Source organism: Periplaneta americana, chromosome 6 (genome assembly GCF_040183065.1).
Source record: "Periplaneta americana isolate PAMFEO1 chromosome 6, P.americana_PAMFEO1_priV1, whole genome shotgun sequence".
Classification (NCBI taxonomy): domain Eukaryota; kingdom Metazoa; phylum Arthropoda; class Insecta; order Blattodea; family Blattidae; genus Periplaneta; species Periplaneta americana.
In genome coordinates, this window is record NC_091122.1 from 89,582,125 (window position 1) to 89,605,438 (window position 23,314).

The 23,314-nt window shown below is 35.5% G+C and overlaps 1 protein-coding gene and 1 long non-coding RNA gene across 8 annotated transcripts in view; one reads left to right on the forward strand and one right to left on the reverse strand.

Annotated features, from left to right (window-relative positions):
- Positions 1–11,298, forward strand: part of LOC138702214 (uncharacterized) — a 45,866-nt gene extending 34,568 nt beyond the window's left edge. For all 6 annotated transcript variants that reach the window (XR_011332812.1, XR_011332809.1, XR_011332811.1 and 3 more), the window contains 2 exons: positions 7,218–7,260; positions 11,077–11,298. This is a non-coding gene — a long non-coding RNA (uncharacterized lncRNA). The remainder of the gene's footprint in view (positions 1–7,217; positions 7,261–11,076) is intronic.
- Positions 11,299–20,545: 9,247 nt separating this feature from the next.
- The window catches only part of LOC138701475 (uncharacterized), an 87,044-nt gene continuing 84,275 nt past the window's right edge, over positions 20,546–23,314 (reverse strand). For both annotated transcript variants that reach the window (XM_069828373.1, XM_069828372.1), the window contains one exon: positions 20,546–20,740. In XM_069828373.1, coding sequence (XP_069684474.1) covers positions 20,651–20,740 — 90 coding nt within the window. In that variant the 3' untranslated portion in view covers positions 20,546–20,650. The remainder of the gene's footprint in view (positions 20,741–23,314) is intronic.

The following is a 23,314-nucleotide window of genomic DNA, read 5'->3' on the forward strand; positions in this document are numbered from 1 at the left end:
TTGTGGTAGTTGGCCATCTTGGATTTTGAATCGTAAATCAGTCAAGCACCCGGAATAAATCCCATCTCCCCACCAGCATGGACAATAATAAGGCGCTGTCGAGGACTGTCGTTTACGTGGGCCTATACTCCTGGAACATCGTCACTCTGTCCATGTATACAACTGGTTTATTTTCTCCCTTTTCATTTCTTTCTTTTAAGTGGTATAAGGAGAAATGCCCGACGAGCCACTATGTCAGACCGTTCACATAATAACAACCTTCCATTTTTATACTTTTAAAATCGAAATCCAATACACTTTACTATATTCCTAAGCGTTTCCTTGCCGCCAGTGAAATTAATTTCTTCCTTGCAGAAGTTCAGTAGTTTTTGCAATGTTTGGATTTCTCTTTTAACCTCATAATACTGTTTAAATTTTCTACGAATAATACTCTTGTCCATATCATCCATTATAACCTTATTTGTAGGCGGTTTGCCACGTTTAGGAGGCGATATAATTTTGCTCACTCCCTTTTCTTCCAATTGACCGTCTTTTCTTATCTTACATATTGTTTTCTTACTATAGCTGGTACAGGCAATACCACGTTCAGTGATGTTTGCAACAAATATTTTAAGACCTTCTTTCTTTTCCTGATTACAAAACTTAACAATACTGTAAACAACACGCAGAGCTTGTTCATGAATAACGTTCTTCATTATCTTTACGCTCCATCACAATCACAGCGGCAACTCACGCGGTTCTACCTGCACTAGACTATACCGTTGTTATCTCCATTGTTGCCAACTCAGAATTCTATTTACCATTGCACAAGCTTAAAAACCGCTAAACTGTAGTTAAAAAACCCCAGATTTTTCTCAACACATCACTTCCAAATTTGAAACACAAACTATATAGTTTTAGGAACTGGAGAATTTTATATAAATATAGACTAAATTGTGGAAAGTGTGTATCACATTGTAGGCTCTATGTTCTATGCACAATCGTCTTTATCCTTGTACAGGAGGGATGATGTACAGCCCTGCAACTCACAAGATTATTCTCCTTCATTACCAGACTTGTATGAAGCCATTCTACTTGAACAGAAGAAATCATACTCGTGTCATGTTTATTATGAAAATATTTCTGTGTTAAGATACTGTTTTAATTTATTATTGTTCTTGTTATTATTATTATTATTATTATTATTATTATTATTATTATTATTATTATTATTATTAATAGTAAACTGCCCCCCCATTGAGGGTAGCCCTTACGGACTCAGTATATCCTCAAAAAAATTATTATACATATGTAAACATAGATATTAAATTTTAAAGAAGGGAAACAAAGAAAAGGGCGTGAAAAATTACAATTGCTATTAATGTGGCACCATGTGATTAATTAGGATTTGGCAGGATTTTTAACACAATTATCACAATGTCTTCCCTCAGAGGTGTTGGCAGAGCAAACTGCAGTCGAAATTCTTCGATAAAAGCTGGTATAGTCCCTCGAGCACCTATGAGCAAGCCGAATACCTCAACGTGAATTAAGGCATATTTCAGCTTGAAATAGTTGACTGTAGGCTCATAGATCGACTTCTTCTCAAGGTGGACCTCGGCTGACTGATGACATTCTACTTCAAAACGTATCGTGGGATCCACAATAATGCCCCGTTTAGTGTCAGCATTGTACGCTAAAATATCGACTCGTCTCGTTGACCCATTTTCAGCTAGACAGGAGATTTCTTCTTCTACTATCCAGCCCTTATTTCTTAATGCGGCAGCAATTTTGGATCTTATAAGATGATGTCTAGAGTTCCTCAAGAGAAATCCCTGTTCACATAATCCCAAGACGTGTGCTAAAGTTTCAATCTCCGGGCAGCCATGTCTGCACCGGGTACCGTCGAGAGACCTGCCGGGAACGGAACGAACAGCTGCTAAATTTGCTGTCATTTTCAGGCTAGATATCCATTCACTAGTCGAATGTCCTTTCTTGTTTGCAATCCAACTGTTGGCGGTTGTTACTTCGCTACTACTATTATAAGTTATCTAACTTATTTTCTTTAAGTACATCTTGGGTCAATACATAAGTGCAACAACATTTTTCAAGTTTTCTCAATCCTGCTCGAATGGCCAAAATTGCATTTACCATCCTGTTCCTGTGCTCATCTTTCACAAGATTCATCTGGCTAAATAACTTCTTAACCTCTACATTTGACAATGGTAGGGTAAGGAAAGAAAATGTCAGTTTAGCTAGCTCTTTGAAGAGATGGTCACCACATGAATCACTGAAAATCGAAATCTGAAATATGGAATGAACTATGAGATTTAAAGTAAAAAAATTCTAATTTTCTATATTTACACGGCATATTTCTTCAAAATTAAATGAAATAGATCAAGAATATACTGGACACTTCGGAAATAATCACATTCCCAATCACACCATTCGGTTTTAAATCTAATTTCATGCTGAGCTGGAGATATGACTGCCAGCAAAGAATCTGATTTTAAGTTTCGAGTATGTATTACGTAAATTATAATGCGGAATGATAAATTAAATAATATATCATATATCATAAATGAAAATAATAATTCAGTTCATTATCTATTCTTTATGATTAAATACATCAATTCATTTACAAAAACAATGTATAAATTAGATTAAGAGTTTAACTAATACTGCATATCTTATTTGTATAACAACAATGGATGAGGCAGGAAATGGACGTGGTTGCACCAAATCGAATTAACATAAAACGTTGATATTTTTTACTCGCACAATGAAAAAGTGTGATAATGTGATAATACCATAGTAAACTTTGCTTTATGATTAACTAACGTTGTTGTCCGCAAATACATTAAAAGCAATTAGGCCTATAACATCTTTACAGAAAAAAAAAAAGAAGTAAAAATATCATCTCTCTCTGCCGGAATCATCAAAAACCGCCAAATAAATGGCTAGCCGCTGACAGTAAAATTCTGTAGCTGATCATAGTCCTGAAAACACCAGATTTAGCTACAAAACCGCTGACTTGGCAACACGGGTTATCTCCGTAGTTCCTGCGTTGGTTTACATCATCGCGATTGTTCACATTACGCCCGCGGCTTCACTCGCCTCGGTCGAGTAATAACGTTATAATAATTATGTAGGCCTGTTATAGTTTTAGTTACGGTATTCACTTACTATAAGTAGTAGGTGTAAGATAATCATGTCACATTCTGAAATATGGAAATAGTACATTATGCAACGAGCCTATAATGGTAGTAATTAAGACGCGAATATGTTTGTTTATGAAACGAGCGCAAGCGAGTATCATAATTTTCATACGAGCGTCTTAATTACCATTATAGGCAAGTTTCATACGACTTTTTATGCTCGATCATATTTCTAACTTGAAATTATGCATAAGTATTCATGTTATGGTTATGTAAGTGAGGAACGGAACTGACCTGAATTTTGAGATGTGCGCAGACGCGAAAGTAATTGATTTTTTCCGAAACACGAATGTCATTGACCTTGCTATAATCTAGAGAATAACATGAAGATTAGTCTTGATATAACCTATAAATTGATTTAGAATTGAAAAACGAGATGACAAATTGAATTTATTTGAATATTATTTACAATTAACGCTAATTATTATAGTAACAGAACATAACCTTCTGCGTCAGTATTGGATTTCCAGCCTCCGTGACTTTTCGCTAATTGTCTTTCGATTGCATATCCGAAAATAATCGATACTTGCGGTTTTATAATGGTACAATGGTGATTTCTCATTGGCTGAACAACTGAATTATAATGAATAGGTGTACTTTAATGAGGTGCATTAAAGGGCTACTATTAGGTGTATAATTACTACATTTCGGCATGGTCATTCTTAAATTTTATTAGTCTATATGTAAACAATATGATTGGTGATTGTCGATGAAGGCAGACGTAACTATGACAACAATCAATCATATAACATTGTATTGCAGAAGCTTGAATGAAGAACCATGTACAAAGTGATTCGTGAGCCCTTTCGGAATTTTAAAACCCAGAGCGCAACAAGACAGATACAGAAGAGTTTGTACCAATAGATAGAGAACCTCTCCAAGTTTTAATTAGCAAAATACACTATGGCGTACTTCGAGGTTCCACCGTTAGGGTGCAGTTGTGACGAAACATGGCGTGAACCAGAGTCGTTTATATTCCTTATCGCGACGAAAATTTCTATTTGGCGACGTGGCTACTTTTCTGGCGGCTTTAATGTTAAAATTATAAAAATAATTTAACTAAATCATATTTTTTTTCACAAGACTGTGATCCACGTATACGTAATATTCTTCAAAACGTAAATATTCGTCAGTTATTGTAGTCCAGTTAATTTTCAATAGATGGCAGGTTGCGTAGAAAACTTCCCCAGGCTCTGATACAGAGATCTACAATGTGTATGAACTGTGATTTACAATGATGTTCCCTCCCTACCTACTTGTGGTTGTTGGATGCAATAATGTCAAAGATTATTCACTTGTAATACACAAAACTTACTGGGTTAGTATGAAATAATAATGCCACTACATAGTCCTAAGTGCTATAAACATGTAATCATATAGGTCCAATAACTTTGTCAAGTTATTCTACTTAATAAAAAAAGGTAAAGATATCCCCGTAACATGCCATGAAGGCACTTGGGGGCATGGAGGTAGAGCCCCATGCTTTCCATGACCTCGGCACTAGAATGAGGTGGTGTTAATACTGATTTTATATGTTAAAATCTTATTGGTTATAACATAGACTTGTTTTCACTTTAAAAATAATAATAATATCAAGTGGCAGTATAGAAAATCTTAAGTGTATTAAAAAACTTCTTAATCTGATTAGGCCTACTGTATTTGAAAAACTGGAATTTTGAATAGTTATTATTTGCTTATATTGTCAGATTACTCACAAAACATTGTGCTTGAAATAATGCCACTTCATAATCCTAAGTAGGACACGTACACATTAAAGAACTTTGCTAAAGTCTGTAACACTGTGTTTACCTTAGCCCTATATGTTAATATCTATTGGTTATCACAACAGCATGTTCATGATGCTTATTAAGAACGATTTTTTTTGTCATACGTTAATGTAGGTTAGTAGGATTAATATTTGTAAACAACAAAATAAAAAATTAACAGACAGCAAAATGCAAGTATCAAAGATACACATCATAGCTGAATAATGCCATTTAATGATCCTGTATCCTTCTATTAAATAATATTACCAATAAAATTATTACAAATTTATGAATGAATATAAATGGTTACGTTCATGACTACACTGTAGGTTTTCTTTTAAGTTTATTACTCCTTTCACTCTCAACTTCAGAGATAATTGGCTTAATTTCTGGCGCCTTGTTGGTGTATAATTTGCGACATCGGTCTGGAATCATCTGGCAACCCTGGCGTGAACACGGCGTGAACAGAGGAAAAGAAAGCTTTTTGCGTCTTGGAATTTGGGAATGTGACGATGCGATGTAACGGAAGTTTTATACCACGTACAACGTAGAACCACCAATGGACAAAACAGTTCGTGAATGGTACAACAAATGCCGGCAGAGTGGCTGTATGCGTGCTTCGAAACTAGTCAGCCGAGACTGTCGAGCGTGTGCGAGACATTATTGTCAGGAGCCCTAGGAAATCAGCATATGACCCGGACCCGAGCCTGGAATTGCTGAGTCTCCAGGACTAAAAATCTTCGTTTCCAGTTCTGCTTGGATTTCCAACAGCGGCTAGAGAAAGACGGGTTTGCTAAGAAGCTAGTTTTCAGTGAAGAGAAAAAGTTGAATCTGTGTGGAAAGATAAACCGCTAATAATGTACGTCTTTGGTGCACGGATCCTCATGCAGTGGTGGAACACATCCGTTACTCACGTAACGTGATTGTGTTTTGTGCCGTTTCTTCTCCATGGTAGTCTTATAAATCAGTGAATTAAAAATTAGTGTTTTCGTAAAAAGCAAATGTTTCACCTGGATCAAATATACTCGTGCAATACAAACGGAGTAAAAATTAGTATCTTACCGCGGATCAAATTTGTGTTAAAACGACTTACGTACACATTACCGTGTGTCACTACAGCTGTTTCTCGCAAAGTTTACGTTCACCTTTTTTACGAAGTCAACCTGCCAAAGATATCAACTACTCTTTTATTTATTGTCAATGAGATTGGTGATAGCAAGATGGTATTTGGCGAGATGAGGCTGAGATTTCGCCATAGATTACCTAGCATTCGCCTTATAGTTGGGAAAACCTTGAAAAACCCAACCAGGCAATCAGCCCAAGCAGGCATCGAATCCACGTCCGAGCGAAACTCCGGATCGGATTCAAGCGCCTTAGCCGACTGAGCTACGCCGGTGGCTTGTAGTGGCTAATGCCTCCATAGTTACAGGAAGATAGTGAATTCGTTTTCCAATAAAACGAAGCCCCGCCACACTTCATGCAAACGTCCGTTATCACCTTCCCATTCGGTGGATAGGGCGCGTTTTCCAGTATGACACTCTTCTTCACTGGCCTCTACGGTCACCTGACCTAACTTCCTATGATTTTTTCTTATGGAATTAGGACGTCAAGGATCGCGTGTACCTGCCCCTAATGCAAAGTAATTGTCAGAACGACAACAAAGAATCGTGCAGACATGCGCTATCGGGCGTGAATAAATTGTCGGAACATGTGTGGCAGGAACTTGTTTTAATTGCTTATTTTACGACGCTTTATCAACTACTAAGGTTATCTAGCGTCTGAGTGAGATGAAGGTGATAATGCCGCCGAAATGAGTCCAAAATCCAGCGTCGAAAGTTACGCAGCATCGCTCTTAACGGGTTGAGGAAAAACCCCGGAAAAAATCTCAACCGAGTAATTTGTTCCAACTAGGATTTGAACCCGGGTCCGCTCGTTTCACTGCAAGACTCCACAGGAACTTGATTACAGGATTGACATCTGTCGTGTCAGCATTAGTGGACATAGTGAACAAGGACAAACTCGGAGAATTTCTCTATCTGATCGCTGTAAGCATACTTTTCCCTGATCATTCCAGCTACTGTGCTGTAAAGAATGAAAATCCTGAAAGAACTTACCGATTGCTCTGTACATAATGATTAACGTATTTCTACTCTCCGTTTACATTAACAGTTTTTTTCATCATTGTTTTTATCAGTGACACTATCATAACCACCGTCTTCCCCTGTTCAATCACGTTGTAACAACTTTAATCTTTCAGATGGAAAGAACACGACGATCTCCCTCGAAGAAAAAGAAAGGAAGTAAGTAAACGATATTTTTAGATCAATATTTCAACAAACTTACACAATACATTACCATCAATCGCTTCCATATTTTATCCTAATGTTATGTATTACTATCGATAAGTATATAAATAAATAAGTAAATAAATAAAATAATTAAATCAGTAAATAAATAAATACGTAATTAAATAAGTTAAGAAATTAATTAATAACTAAGTAAGTGAATAAATAAACAAACTAATAAATAAAAACTAAGTAAGTAAAATAAATAAATAAACAAATAAATAAAAAAACAAATAAATAATTAAATAAATAAACAAATAAATAAAAAACAAATAAATAATTAAGTAAATACAAATAAATAAACAAACAAACAAATAAGTAAATCGATGTCTGGACGAATCGATATACAGACAAACAGGCGGGCAGGCAGACAGACAGATAGATAAATAAATTAAGTAGTATGTAAATAAAGAAATGAATGAATGAATGAATGAATGAATGAATGAATAAGTAAGTAAGCAAGTAAACAAACAAACAAATAGGCAAATAAGTAAATAAATAAATACAATTATGCAAATGTAATCAAGATAGGCTTATAAATAAAACGCTAACTTACAGAATGTGCAATTTGTGGTATAAAGTCTAAATAACAATTACGTTTCCATTTAGGTACTTATATTGAACGCAGCCGCCTTGCAATCAATTATTTGTTACTTTGTCCTCTACAGTAGCACAAAATATGTCTTAAGAATAATCTGCAGTTATGTCTCTCCGCAACGGAGTGAACTTCGCGGGTCGAGGAATAGTTGAGCTACACCTACATGTTGCCCTACACAACTGTCTGTTGTGCCGAAAGGAATTTGACGAAGTTCAAAAATGTATTTTCGAAAGTAGTGCCTTATCAATAATAGGGTAGTTGTATGCAGTCAAGGAATTCAAATTTTGAGAGCACTTATTTCCTATTAATGGAAACGCTTCATATGATCCTTTTATACTTATTTCTTGCACATTTTTCCAGATTTTAAAGTTGTGACAATAATATCTTCTGCTTTTAAAATATGTTTGCTAACTGTAGGACAAAACATTTCTAGTAGTACGATAGATATTTTTGGAGAAATTCATCAGTACTAATGTTAGGTATTATCATGTGGGAGTAGGTGAGAAAATTGATTCATTGGAACATATTTTCCGACTAATAAAAGCTAATTGTGCGTTTAGTTTTTATTTCTTTTTCAAATTCGCTGTGATCAGTATTGGACGTATTAGTGCATTTTTGTTGCCTGTCAAAAGTGATGTGCTGATTTTTGTAGTTGCATCTAATCTCTTCGGGCCATATTCATAGACATTCTTAGCGCGGACTTCCGATGGATGATCAACGAACTAAAGTGTTTCGTATTCATAAACCAGTGTTAGCGATATGATATGATATGAATCCCGTACAAGTAATCAGTCGATAGCCGGGGCTGGTTTAGCGCGCTCGTAGCGCGGACTAGCGAAATGTCTGTGCATAGCACCCTTCGTTATCTTTCTACTTCGATTTGATAAGCTTCTTGAATTAAGATAATAAATTAGCTTGATGGATTAACATTACTCCTTGTTAATAAGAATTATTTAATTTCCAAGAACTCCAAGTTTACTCCACACTTGTAGAGTAACGGCTAGCGCGTCTGGCCGCGAAACCAGGTGGCCGGACTCAATTCCGGTCGGGGCAAGCTACCTAGTTGAGGTTTTTACCGCGGTTTTCCCTCAACCCAATATGAGCAAATGCTGGGTAATTATCAGTGATGGACCCCGGATTCATTTCACCGGCATTATCACCTTCACTTCATTCAGACGCTAAATAACCTGAGATGTTGATACAGCGTCGTAAAATAACCCACTAAAAAACCACAACTTCCGATAATCTTCTGTTAAAGCTGTAATTTCCCAACCTTACTGTATAATTCATAATATGAACAGCTATTTTTTTTTTCGTATTTATCTAACTACAGTGGAGATTTAACTACGTGCGCTGTTTCAGGAAAGATTCCGACATAAGCTGATTAACAATTTAATTGCGAGTAAGGGTTCTTGATTTTACCGTAGATCTACGATGCGAGATAAATGCTTTACTTCTTCCTAAAGAAATAATTCTGAGATCATTTAGTGCTTCTCAGAAATGCATCTTTATCGGACCGTAATATTTGGTCCAACAATAACGACTACACCACGAGCACGGCTACTTGTGAGAATGATCTAAAATAAATAATTGAGATCTTATCTAGTAGAAAATGAAATGTAACTTTGACCATAAGTATAGAGTGTTTAAATATGATAAAGCCTTCATTATCCTAAAAGTTCTATTAAGCAATTTATGAAAATGTACGCCAAATTAATTTTGGTAACATTCTTTTCCTTATAATGGTAAGTCTGCATCGAACAGATATAATAATATAATTCTAAGCGAAGAAAAAAATAAATTCAAGTCTGTTATTTGGTAAAATTTATTCCTAATAGAACTATAGTTTACTAGTGTAGTTGACTTTGAAATCGTACCAAAGGCGACACTAATAAATTAAAGAGACACACAAGAATCAGACCCAGTCAAACTGTGTTTGAAATCAATCATTTATATAAGGAAACTTGTACTATTCTGTCTGTACCTTTTACTTTTAATCACTACTTCACTTGTAGTACTACATAGCCTACCTACTCGATGTGTTTGTGGCATACGAAGGGAACACAGGAAAACGATCAAGGTCCATAAAAATGGAAATTAAGTTAATAATGGCATATTATATTGAAAAGGGAGTAGGTAAGTATTATCTTATGGTCAGGCAATTTTTCTGTTAAAACGATCATGGTTCTCGAAAATGTGCATTAACTTTTCTTGTACTTCACAAGAATGAATCAATTGATAAGTTGATTTGTGACTTAGCCACTGCTTCCACTTGGGCGGCCAATTTCGGACTCGCACTTAATCCAAGTAAGACTCAAGATATAATTATTGGACATAAACGTTTAGTTAACTCCCTTAATAACAGTAATCTTCCAGTTGTTACACTTAACAACATACTAATCCCTTATTCATCTGTCGTAAAAAAAATCTTGGTTTCTTTTCCGATAATAATGTAAATTGGTATTTTCAAGTTAAAGAAACAATAAAAATATATTATATGTCTTTCACGTGTTCAATTTTATATTGCCTTGTTAACATGTTTCGGTCTGCTATTGGCCAACTTCAGAACTGGTTGTTGCTGGTCTTGGCGCCTTTTGTTTTGTTTACTGCGAGGGTGTGTTTGTGTAGTATAATGTGGAGTCAAAGAGTGTGTGTGTTCTGAAATTGAGTTGTGTGTTCAGAATTTCATTTGGATGTGTTTTTGTATGTTTGTGTATTTCGTATTGTTCTAGTGTGTTTAGTTTCTAGCTTTTTAGTTAGATGTGTAGAATTTCCATGCCTATGTTAATGTCTGTGTAGGTGTGGTTAGCATTGTTACCACCTAACTTTAAAACAAAATAACATTCCTTAGCTGATTAGGAAGCATCGTTCTTTACATTCCACTATGTCAATTTCCATTAGATAGATAGGCCTAAGCATCAAGTGTTTAAATTTTAAAATGCGCCTTTCTCGATACTTACTAAAATGAACCTTGATCATTATTCCCATTGGCTTAGGCCTATTATTATTATTATTATTATTATTATTATTATTATTATTATTATTATTATTATTACTATTAGTATTTATTATTATTATTATTATTATTATTATTATTATTATCATCATCATCGTCATTATAATCATCATTTTGAATCATTCAGTGTGTTTTATTGGATTTTTTTTTATTTCAGAATCTAAACGAAAATGTTGATCAGCCCAAATCAAGACAGCACTAAAGAATAGACGAGTTGAAGATTTTTAGTGATCCCAGTAGTGATACTAGAATTTTATTATGCCCGTTAATAACATGTTACATTAAGTCAATCGTACATGTGTTTGAATGCTTTAGTAAGTTACTTCCACTGAAAGTTGTACACATTAGTGTTTAATAAAGATTATAATACAATTTTCAAATGCTGTAAATAGTAGCTATTGTTTTCATTCAATCCTCGAATGCTGGTGTACGTGGCAGGCAAGAAACAGTGACAGAATAATATATTCTATATTCATTAGCACAAATGAAGAATTCAGAGCCATAGTGGGCCAAGCGCCATTTATTAAAAACGGAGAAAGCAAGGGTTAAAGTTAAGCGAATACCATAGTTTAATGAATATTGACATATCATTTAGTTTGAATATGTATACTTTATATAACTTGCTATATGTTTCCATTTAATTATGGTAATAACTACATTTTAACCCTTTTTTTCTACGGTTTTAGTAAATGGCGCTTGGCCCACTATGGTTCTGAACCCTTCAAATAATTCTGCTGCTATTCTAGTCCTGCCAGTGAGTCATCCTGCTGTGTAACTACAGGCTACCCGTACCTGTTAATCCTTCTCCACGTCCCTACAATATAACGGACACTGGCACCACTTCCATCATACACAATCAATGTTAAATTCAGATTTTTTCCCCTTGGAGAGATTTATATCCGTACTATACCGGAACCGACAGAAAAAATTCAAATCTTACGTAATAGGCCTATGTATACGGGAACGTAGAAAAATTGGATCAATTAAATAAATAGAGCTTTTATCTATTATAATTATTCCATTTTATGATTTTTCTTTTTAATAGTATCTTGAAATGTCACATTTTCTGCACAACCAGACAACATAAGATATCACTGAACGTTGTGAAGGGAATATCAGCACATGAACCTCATGTAAGACCAAACGAATAGATGAAAAAGGAGCCTCAATCTATTATTTCAACTGTGATAGAAAAATCTTTGTCGTGAATATATTTGTAGGCATGTTTCATGGCTGGATTATGGTAAAGGTTTATTTCCTTTAAAGGCTCATAATTCTTCTGTAGATGATTTCACTCCTCTATGTGAGTCAACACCAAGTGAGCTTGGGGAATGTGCTCAACACCAAGAGGATGAATATGTAGAAAACAACAGAAAATGGAGTGCAAATAGGTATGGAATGGTTGGTGATAAAACTAACGAAAACATGTCACTTGAAAACAGCCCTGAATCACAACGTGAAATGTCAGAAGGCATCCTATATGTCGCCAGTTCCGGGACCTTCAAACTGCAAATCCAAGAAAAGAGAAAAGAAACAGCATTCTGAAATACTAACCGCTACATCAGGACTGGGCAGCAAGAGCGGATTCTACTCTCTCACGGGGAGCCATATGATTTCTCTTCATCCCCTTTCTTCCCCGCCGAACACCGCGCAGCGTTGATTTTGTGACGGATGAATATTTTTCGTCCCCTTTTAGAGTCTGAATCCGCTCCCGATGCCCAGCCCTTCGCTACACCAATGAAGACATTATTAGAAGCTGAGAAAAAGAAGACAAATCGTGTAGTTCCAAACACAGTCGAGAGGTGGAAGCTACAGCAAAACAAAAAGGTAAAAAATGGAAAAGCAAGAGAACAAGAGAAAAAGAAGGCAAATCCAGCGAAAACTTTGGTTTGACAGTTCTTCAGAGGACGAAAAACTTAGCAACATTGACATAATATGATGACATATTATGATGACGACAAGGATAATAAACTTGAATATTTTAAAACAAACGAGGACATCTGCTTAATGTGTGGGGAATTCGGACAAGATAACGAATTATGCTATCAGTCTGTAAACAAACTGTTTTTTATGGTGCCATGCTGACTGCAGTGGGGGTTCCGCAGGTAGTTATACATGTGACTTCTGTTTGAAGAATGAGAGAGAGAAAAAAAGAAACTGAAAAACCAATTGGTGCTTTTAATATTATTGTACGTACTTTTAGTTATTATTATTGGTACTTTTTCAAATTTAGTTTATTAAATTTATATAATTATGTAAATATTTAAAGAAAAAATAAATGATTCTATATTAAAACTAGATAGCCTATATAGGGTAAACATAGGTAATTTCATGATAATTTCATGAAAACTAATTTAAAATGCAAATGTGTAAATACATCCTTATTCCAATTTTTTCATCTAAAAGACGATAACTTGCTGTACAAATCTGGAGACATAAAAGATTGGATACGGTCTTGAATATGTGCCAAAAACCACTTTTACAACTTAAGCTGAAAGGTTGGTTATTTCGTGATAACCTTGGTAATTTCGTGATATTGCATTGATAATTTCGTGAGAGGTAGAAGAATTGTGGAAAAATTCATTAAAGTCAAATGAAATTCTCATTTATTGTTACAAGACTTCAAACATAGTAATTCCGTCTAATATTCATAGCAAGAAATCATAGAAATACATATCAACACATAATAAGAATGAAATCAAAGTAAAAATTGAAATTGAAAAGGGACCTTCTTTGCCCTGAAAGGGTGAACACTTTTATTACGGACTTTACTATAGCCTATATTACTAGGGTAACTCCAAAAGTAATGCATAACGTTTGTTTAAAAATTATATTTTTATTCTACAGCTTTGCTATTTTCACAGAATATAGATGCATCCTTAAGGAACAAAATGTTACTTTTCCACATAATCCCTGTCCTTTTCAACTGCCTTACGTAACCTAGGAACGAGGGCCTGTAGACCAGCAAAGTAAAAGTCTGGACCAACACGTCTGAGCCACTCTTTAGCAGCGTGCACAAGGGAGTCATCTTCTAACCTCGTTCCGCGAAGGGATCCTTCAGTATACCAAAGAGATGGTAATCGCACGGTGCCAGTTCAGGACTGTAAGGCGGGTGTTTCAGTGTTGTCTATCCGAATTTTCTGATCTGATCTGTGGTCTTGTGACTGACATATGGCTGTGCGTTGTCGTGCAATAGCAGAACATCCTGCTTCTCCCGATGTCGTCGAACACGACTCAGTCGAACTTGAAGTTTCTTGAGAGTTGCAACATACCCGTCAGAATTAATGGTGGTTCCGTGTGGCATGATGTTCACAAGCAAGAGTCCTTCTGAATCGAAAAACACAGTAACCATAACGTTTCCTGCCGAAGGCGTACTTTTGAATTTCTATTTCTTTGGTGAATTTGCATGATGCCACTCCATTGTCTGCCTCTGTCTCCGGTCCAAAATGGTGGAGCCATGTTCCATCTTCTGTCACAATTCTTGCACGTCATCTAGCACTTATTATTGACACTTAGCATGATAACAAATCAAACAGAAGCTACACTGAATCCATTGCGTCTCCGTTTTCTTTTTTGTTATCACATCTTGTCTTCAGATTTCTAAAATTCCTATTGTAATACATTTATACTATTTTAAAAATTTTAACACTTAATGCTCAACAAAATTTCGCCTCAAACAGCTAAGATTTCTATCAGTAAAGCCTATATGGCGATTACAGATGTATCTAAAATTCCAAAAACATTACCTAAAATTTCATGAGGATACAATAAATCTTTGTACCAAATATCATATGCTTACCTTTAGTAATAAGCCTGTAATGTAATTTCAAACATCCACAAAATTTGTATGCCTGAGAAGTCTACTCAAACTTGCTCTCTCCAAACATAAAAGCTCACTGAAGCAACTACAATAGTCACACAAAGCTTAGCAGTATATTTCTGGAAACTGCACAACATATGAAATCCTTTGGCGGAAATTTGGATCTCGTAACACCATTGGTTAGTTCACAAAAGAGCAAGGAAAAAGTATCACGAAATAACCACTGCCACGAAATTACCAATGTTTACCCTACAGGCCTAATACTTAATATGTTGAACTTATATTTGCGTCTCATTGCTCCAAGTGGATGAGTAATACGACGCATGACAGAGTTAGTTTTTCAATAATATAGTTCTGATTTTAAGTATATTGTTTTTCGAAAGGGGGACATGTTTCTTAATTTCACGTGAATAACTGTAAGAGGAAAGTAAATCATTACTGTATAATAGCTTGAAACAAGACGAGAAAACCAATAAAAGTGCACCAGATTCCCACCTCTCCCCTACAACTGAAATGGGGAGATAATAAGATAATACTAATGAGAAGGCAATCTTGGACATACATACATACATACATACATACATACATACATACATACATACATACATACATACATACATACATCTATACATACATACATACTAGAGTCCTGCAAAACCGGTTGAAAACCGAAGAAACTTACATAGCGCTACTGAACGCCTGGCGTTATAGGCAGTATGCGAAGTACATCTGCTTGCGTACTGCCTCAGTATTCGGTTTAACGAGTATTCGAGTTGATTCTTTCTCTCTGTGGGTGGACGGCTCTGGCGTATAAAATGAAGATCACAGTGAACCATCCAGATATTATAGCTGCGGATCATCAAGAGGAACAAACAGCATGCAGCGTGAAACTATAGACGTTGTAAAGCGTAAATTGCAGAAAAAAAACTTTCGGTATCCACAAATTACCAAGATTGTAATTTTTGCTTACACTAGAAAACTGAATTATAATATTACAATAATGACACACTTAAAAAAACAGTAAACTCGATCAATAGTAAAACTAAAACAAAAATAACTTTATAATCTTCTGAAACCTACTACAACCAATGCTTTTAGTATGTTTACTAGTCTAGCAACTAATTTTCGAGCAATCGAACTCTCAGCTGAGTTGTCAATCATCTGGCCACTGTAGAAAAGTCGAACCACAGCTATGACAAATACTATCTATGGCCCACTTTGACATGCTTGACCTAGGGAGACAAACCTGAGTTCGTTGACGTCTTACATCTGTATTACAAGAAGAAAAAGCAGTGTGCAACTAGCGGCGATGTTGCCGGACTGCTGAAACTTCCAACTCAATTTTCTAATAACCGTGCATTTAATCACAAAACGTAATATAGGTTTTCCATTCATTTAAGTGAACCTTATCGCCCCGTACAATTTGCAGGGTTATTTCACTTCTAACCTGTATATGAATAGCTACTGTTTTGGAGAAATGCATTTAGAGTTAATAATTATTTAATTTTATGTTTTGTGATTAATTGTAATTCTATTTTGGATTTATTTACTTATTATATATCACATTATACACTATGCTCATTTCATTTTCTATATACTAAATTGGTGGAAAGATCACCGAATAACTCTAGCCTCTCTAGCAACACTTGTGAAACGAATATTGGCCATTCCATGAATAAGTGTTTCCACCGAGCGTAACTTTAGACTAGTAAAACAGATTTATTAATACATAAACACAAGAAGTCAACTCTGATCATGTAGTCTATGATAAGAGGCCCTAATAATAATTGTGAACATCAAATAGTTAATATTAGCACGTGTGTAATAGAATAGTTCTTTGAATGACACTTGTTTTCTCTGAAGTAGATCTTTTCTATACATAATGATTTGTTTCTAAAACTTGCTATTATTTTGTTATTCGTAGTTTAGAGATGTGTAAATTATACTTATTTTGTACAGAACAACAACCATTGGGAGCCAAAGTAATCGTATTGTTGAAAATAGCATTACTGTTTTTCTTTTTAAATTGATTTCTTAATAAATAATATTGCAACTGCTTAGAATAATTAAAAAGCATGCAACTATTGTTTTAGAGATAGGCCTATACATTTTTTTTTTAGTTTAAAGTACAAACGTCATAATGGACTGTATGTACTTATTTCCTATTTTGTTTTATAATGAATTGTAATTATATTTTTGAATATGTTTACATTATGATATTTCACATTATACATTACGTCTACTGTATTTCCTTCGATGTCACTGTGTCCATTGTTCATGTATTTGCTACTAGTCAAATTACTGCAAGTTCGAAATACGAAAATAAATGTATTAAAATGTCAAATTATTTGTATTCCTATTTGAAGCAAACATATTTTTATAATTAAACAAAATAAATATCCTTCAATATTATTACTCTGTTTGTATACTGAGAAAATGTTAAAGAGTTATTGTACGATGAAATGTACCTGGTGTTATTTGGAGATCACATTTTCCTCCTCCTTACCATTTCTTTCTGTGTGAGATTTGTGTTCTAAATAATTCGCGATCTTACATGAACTTATGTAGGGTAAACATTGGTAATTTCGTGACAATTTCATGAAAACTAATTTAAAATGCAAATGTGTAAATACATCCTTATTCCGATTTTTTCATCTAAAAGACGATAACTTGCTGTACAAATCTGGAGACATAAAAGATTGGATACGTTCTTGAATATGTGCCAAAAACCACTTTTACAACTTAAGCTGAAAGGTTGGTTATTTCGTGATAACCTTGGTAATTTCGTGATATTGCATTGATAATTTCGTGAGAGGTAGAAGAATTGTGGAAAAATTCATTAAAGTCAAATGAAATTCTCATTTATTGTTACAAGACTTCAAACATAGTAATTCCGTCTAATATTCATAGCAAGAAATCATAGAAATACATATCAATACATAATAAGAATGAAATCAAAGTAAAAATTGAAATTGAAAAGGGATCTTCTTTGCCCTGAAAGGGTGAACACTTTTATTACGGACTTTACTATAGCCTATATTACTAGGGTAACTCCAAAAGTAATGCATAACGTTTGTTTAAAAATTATATTTTATTCTACAGCTTTGCTATATTCACAGAATATAGATGCATCCTTAAGGAACAAAATGTTACTTTTCCACATAATCCCTGTCCTTTTCAACTGCCTTACGTAACCTAGGAACGAGGGCCTGTAGACCAGCAAAGTAAAAGTCTGGACCAACACGTCTGAGCCACTCTTTAGCAGCGTGCACAAGGGAGTCATCTTCTAACCTCGTTCCGCGAAGGGATCCTTCAGTATACCAAAGAGATGGTAATCGCACGGTGCCAGTTCAGGACTGTAAGGCGGGTGTTTCAGTGTTGTCTATCCGAATTTTCTGACCTGGTCTGTGGTCTTGTGACTGACATATGGCTGTGCGTTGTCGTGCAATAGCAGAATATCCTGCTTCTCCCGATGTCGTCGAACACGACTCAGTCGAACTTGAAGTTTCTTGAGAGTTGCAACATACCCGTCAGAATTAATGGTGGTTCCGTGTGGCATGATGTCCACAAGCAAGAGTCCTTCTGAATCGAAAAACACAGTAGCCATAACGTTTCCTGCCGAAGGTGTACTTTTGAATTTCTATTTCTTTGGTGAATTTGCATGATGCCACTCCATTGTCTGCCTCTGTCTCCGGTCCAAAATGGTGGAGCCATGTTCCATCTTCTGTCACAATTCTTACAAGGCATCTAGCACTTATCATTGACACTTAGCATGATAGCAAATCAAACAGAAGCTATACTGAACCCATTGCATCTCCATTTTCTTTTTGTTATCACATCTTGTCTTCAGATTCCTAAAATTCCTATTGTAATACATTTTATACTATTTTAAAAATTTTAACACTTAATGCTCAACAAAATTTCACCTCAAACAGCTAAGATTTCTATCAGTAAAGCCTATATGGCGATTACAGATGTATCTAAAATTCCAAAAACATTACCTAAAATTTCATGAGGATACAATAAATCTTTGTACCAAATATCATATGCTTACCTTTAGTAATAAGCCTGTAATGTAATTTCAAACATCCACAAAATTTGTACGCCTGAGAAGTTGACTCAAACTTGCTCTCTCCAAACATAAAAGCTCACTGAAGCAACTACAATAGTCACACAAAGCTTAGCAGTATATTTCTGGAAACTGCACAACATATGAAATCCCTTGGCGGAAATTTGGATCTCGTAACACCATTGGTTAGTTCACAAAAGAGCAAAGAAAAAGTATCACGAAATAGCCACTGCCACGAAATTGCCAATGTTTACCCTAATATCGATTATTCGGTTATATAAATCGAACGAGATTCAGTCAATATGTGACGAGAAAGAGTTACGACGTAATCAAATGATGAAGATACGACTTATACTTTTTAACACTGGTACAAAAAACGCCAGTTATATAGCGTTTATTGGTAAGAAAAATATACATGGCTTGTGCACGTCTTGTTCTGTGAAAAACTGTAACATTGTTTAACATATCTATAAGCAACTTTCATTAGTAAAACTCTAAAAGTTTAAAATATAAACGATACTTATAAAGTTACTGCAAGTTCAGAATAATAAATAAAATATATGTGTTATAGTGTCGAATGAACTTTAAGAGTACTTGCAAACACTCTTTTCTTTAATAAGACAACGTAAATTTCCTTGTTACTCCGGTTGTTTACTCGAAAAACGTTAGTCTCATGTAAGTGCGCCTGATGTTCTGTCTACTCTGCAATACATCAGGCGTAACCGCTCGACAACCGAGTAACCGGTCCGATGTCCATCCTGGCCGGTTGTAGCTCCGACCGGTCGAATCTAAACTGGTTGTGAGGGCTGTTTTTCAGGTCTCTAATACATACATACATACATACATACATACATACATACATACATACATACATACATACATACATACAGTCCACACCTGTGGAGTAACGGTCAGCGCGTCTGGCTGCGAAACCAGGTGGCCCGGGTTCGAATCCCGGTCGGGGCAAGTTACCTGGTTGAGGTTTTTTCCGGTGTTTTCCCTCAACCCAATACGAGCAAATGCTGGGTAACTTTCGGTGCTGGACCCCGTACTCATTTCACCGGCATTATCACCTTCATATCATTCAGACGCTAAATAACCTAGATGTTGATACAGCGTCGTAAAATAACCCAATAAAAATAAAAATAAATAAATAGAAAATACATTCATTCATTCATTTTGTCATAGTAATAAGTTACGTAGCTATTTTTTTCATGAGTTCTTTAATACGCTGGAATGAATCAGATTTCGTTTTGTCAAGTGATGTCGACCAGAAATAAATCCGTTGGGTAACAGATAGCCTAGCATAATTTTCGATTTGTATTGAATTATTACCGCAGCGCCACGGCGGTAATAATTTGAAGTACTGAAAACAATTTTTACGTAATATTTTGTGTCAACGTTGCACCATATATTTGTATTTTTGTCGTTATTTGTATGGTAGCCACTGTTTTTCAGTAAAATTATCGTTGTTTTAGATTTTACGAGAATTTGTATTTTCGAATGGTTGGTGGGAGGTATCAAACAAAAGTCTTCGCCTAAAAGTTGATCGCGCCTTCAAAAAGTCTGGGAACCACTGGTATGAGGTAACAGATTTCACAACTTGAAAGCATTGTACTACTTTGATATAGGAAAATGAAAACAGGAACTATGTTGGCTGTACTGTACTTTACACTCTTCTGTTATTTATAGATTTTACAAGGATATTCATGAAAGTTGAAAATAATTATATTGCAATGTGAAGTAAATTTTTAATATTCAGTGACAGTAAAGTAAATTACATTTAGTTAAATGAAGGATTATAAAGTCAATGCTCCAATCTTGAATATCTGCATTAATATTTCAGCGACCAGCAGGGTTCAATCTTTCAGCCAGGTCCCCTACTTTTCCAGCCGCTTCTTCTATACTTGTGGGAGGGGACGATATAGTTTCCTATAAAAATGCACAAGTAAAACAATAAATAGTTAAGTGTAATTTATTAGGTGAGAAATTTGGAAATAGTTTATGCTTATTAGACGTCTTTCTTTGTCTCGTAAACTAGTTGTATGATCCGGTCAAGTAGTTTGTAATATATGGAACCTCTAATATATATATACAGACGTGTGCAAATTATTAGACTCAGCACCACATTTTTTACATTTTCATAGTTATCATGAATTACTGGCCACAAAATAATTCTGTAGGATTCTGTGCGACAGGATCAGTACAAAAAGTCCTAGAAACCCGAATTTTTCCACAAATGAGGGACTGGTTCCCTGATGGTGAATGTGTCTTCATGCATGATAGAGCACCCTGTCACAAAGCCAGATCAGTAACTAATTTTCCGACTGAAATTAAAGTAGACATCCTTCCGTAGCCAGGTAACAGCCCAGACGCAAATCCAATTGAAAATCTTTGGTCTATCATAAAGAGAAAACTAAAAAAACGGCTATTACCTACCACCAACGTGGACCTCATTGAAAACACTTATCCAAATATGACATAGGGATGAAAACATCAAGAAACAATGTGAAAATCTCATGAACAGCATGCCAAACCGCATAAAATTAATGATAAAGAACAAAGGGTTTCATACTAAATATTAATTGTTACAAGCAGTGTGTAATAAATTGATTTTGTGGAAAAAATATTACTTGAATCATATACATTATCGTTTGAGTCTAATAATTTGCACACGTCTGTATATGCATATATATATATATATATATATATATATATATATATATATATATATATATATATATACAGGGACATCACTTTATTTTTTACTAACATTTTTAACATTAACCTGGCTATATTCGGAAACACTGATACGCCCCTTCCATTACAGGAGTTTGGAGTTGCTAGTGCAATATGTAAACAAATCATTTTACTAGCTATAGGGGGAGAGTAAAGTAGTGTAGCCTACCCATTTATGTTACAGGGAAATATAGTATTACGATTTTCAGTTTGGTCATTACTTTACAGTACTATATCAAAAAACAGTAGAGAATAGTAACAATTTTTTTTCACAAACTCAAGTCTTCAGGCGGTTATATACATTATGTAATGTCTACTTTATTCAGCATATTACTAACCTAATTTATTCCTGAGAATTTTGTGAGCACTTCCATAAGAAGCCCCAATTTCTACAGCTAACTTCTTGACTGACTTATTAGGACCTCACTACATCCTTTCTCTAACATCTTTTACAGCATCTTCTGTCACCTTTGTTGGCCATCTTACACTTTTCTTTCTTTCTGTACACTTTGTTGCTCTAAATTTATATACCAGATTAATGACATTTCTACGAAAATATTCCGTAATGATATAATCAGGAAATTGAGAGAAAAACTGTTGTTCACATTCGGTTACATTGTAATTCCAGTTTCCATCACCGTCTTTCATACCTACAAACAGTAAAACAAAACTCTTGTTTAAATAATGCTGTTAAGTACCGTACCATATTATAGGGTACCGTACTTTCGGTAACTCTAATCTTCACTTGTGCTCAGTCCACACAGATAAATTCAGTTATGCTACACGCCATACCTGTGTGAAAATAAACTTCAATAATATAAGCTTTTTCTTCTATAGAAAATGCAACATATTTCTGAAACACATTGTAGTCTGTACTGTTTATTTCACTGCTAGCAACAGCGGCCGTAAGTTTGTGTGACTGACGTTAGCAAGGACATTAGTGAAAGAGGTGGGAGTCAAGTACATTTAGAAACGCAGGTACAATAAAAATTGAAGTAAAAATAAAATGATGTCCCTGTATATATTATACACACACTACTGTTCGTGAAAAGTGCAAGCCCAGAAAGAATGGCCCCAACGACTCCAAACTCGGGAAATGTGTAGAACAGTGTACCGCCAATAATTGATTACGTTTGCAGAGAGATGGCGTACACATAGGCCCAACAGTGACGTCTCTTGTGTCACCAGCAAGGTCAGTGTTATGCCTTACTCAGTGGAAACGCGAAAGCTAGTGCAGGTATGCCTCGTCGGCGTGGAAGAGCGTAATATCAGCACGTGAGTGAGTTCGAACGGGGCAGAATGGTTGGTCTCCGGGAAGCAGGTTTGTTATACCGTGACATTTTGGCTCGTACAGGGCATGCTGCTACGACAGTGATGCGTGTGTGGAACCAGTGGATAGAAGAGGGTCCTAAGCAGAGACGAGCGGGTACTGGACCACGTAATGTGACCACAGCACGGGATGACTGCCATCTTGTCCGCATGGCCGTAACGGACCATACAGTTTTATCCACAGTGTTGAGTCGACGTTGGAGTGATGCAACGGGTGTGGACCTGTCTGCGTCAACGGTTCGTCGCCGTCTTTTGAGGGCTGGACTAGTGGCTCGCATGCCGTTGCGTCGGCTTCCATAGTCCAGAAACCACCAACGCTTAGACTGCAATGGGCACGTGAACGACGTCACTGACGTGCTGAGTGGCAAAATGTAGTGTTTTCGGATGAGTCCCGCTTCAACTTGTCCTACAATGATGGTCGTATACGTGTTAGACGCT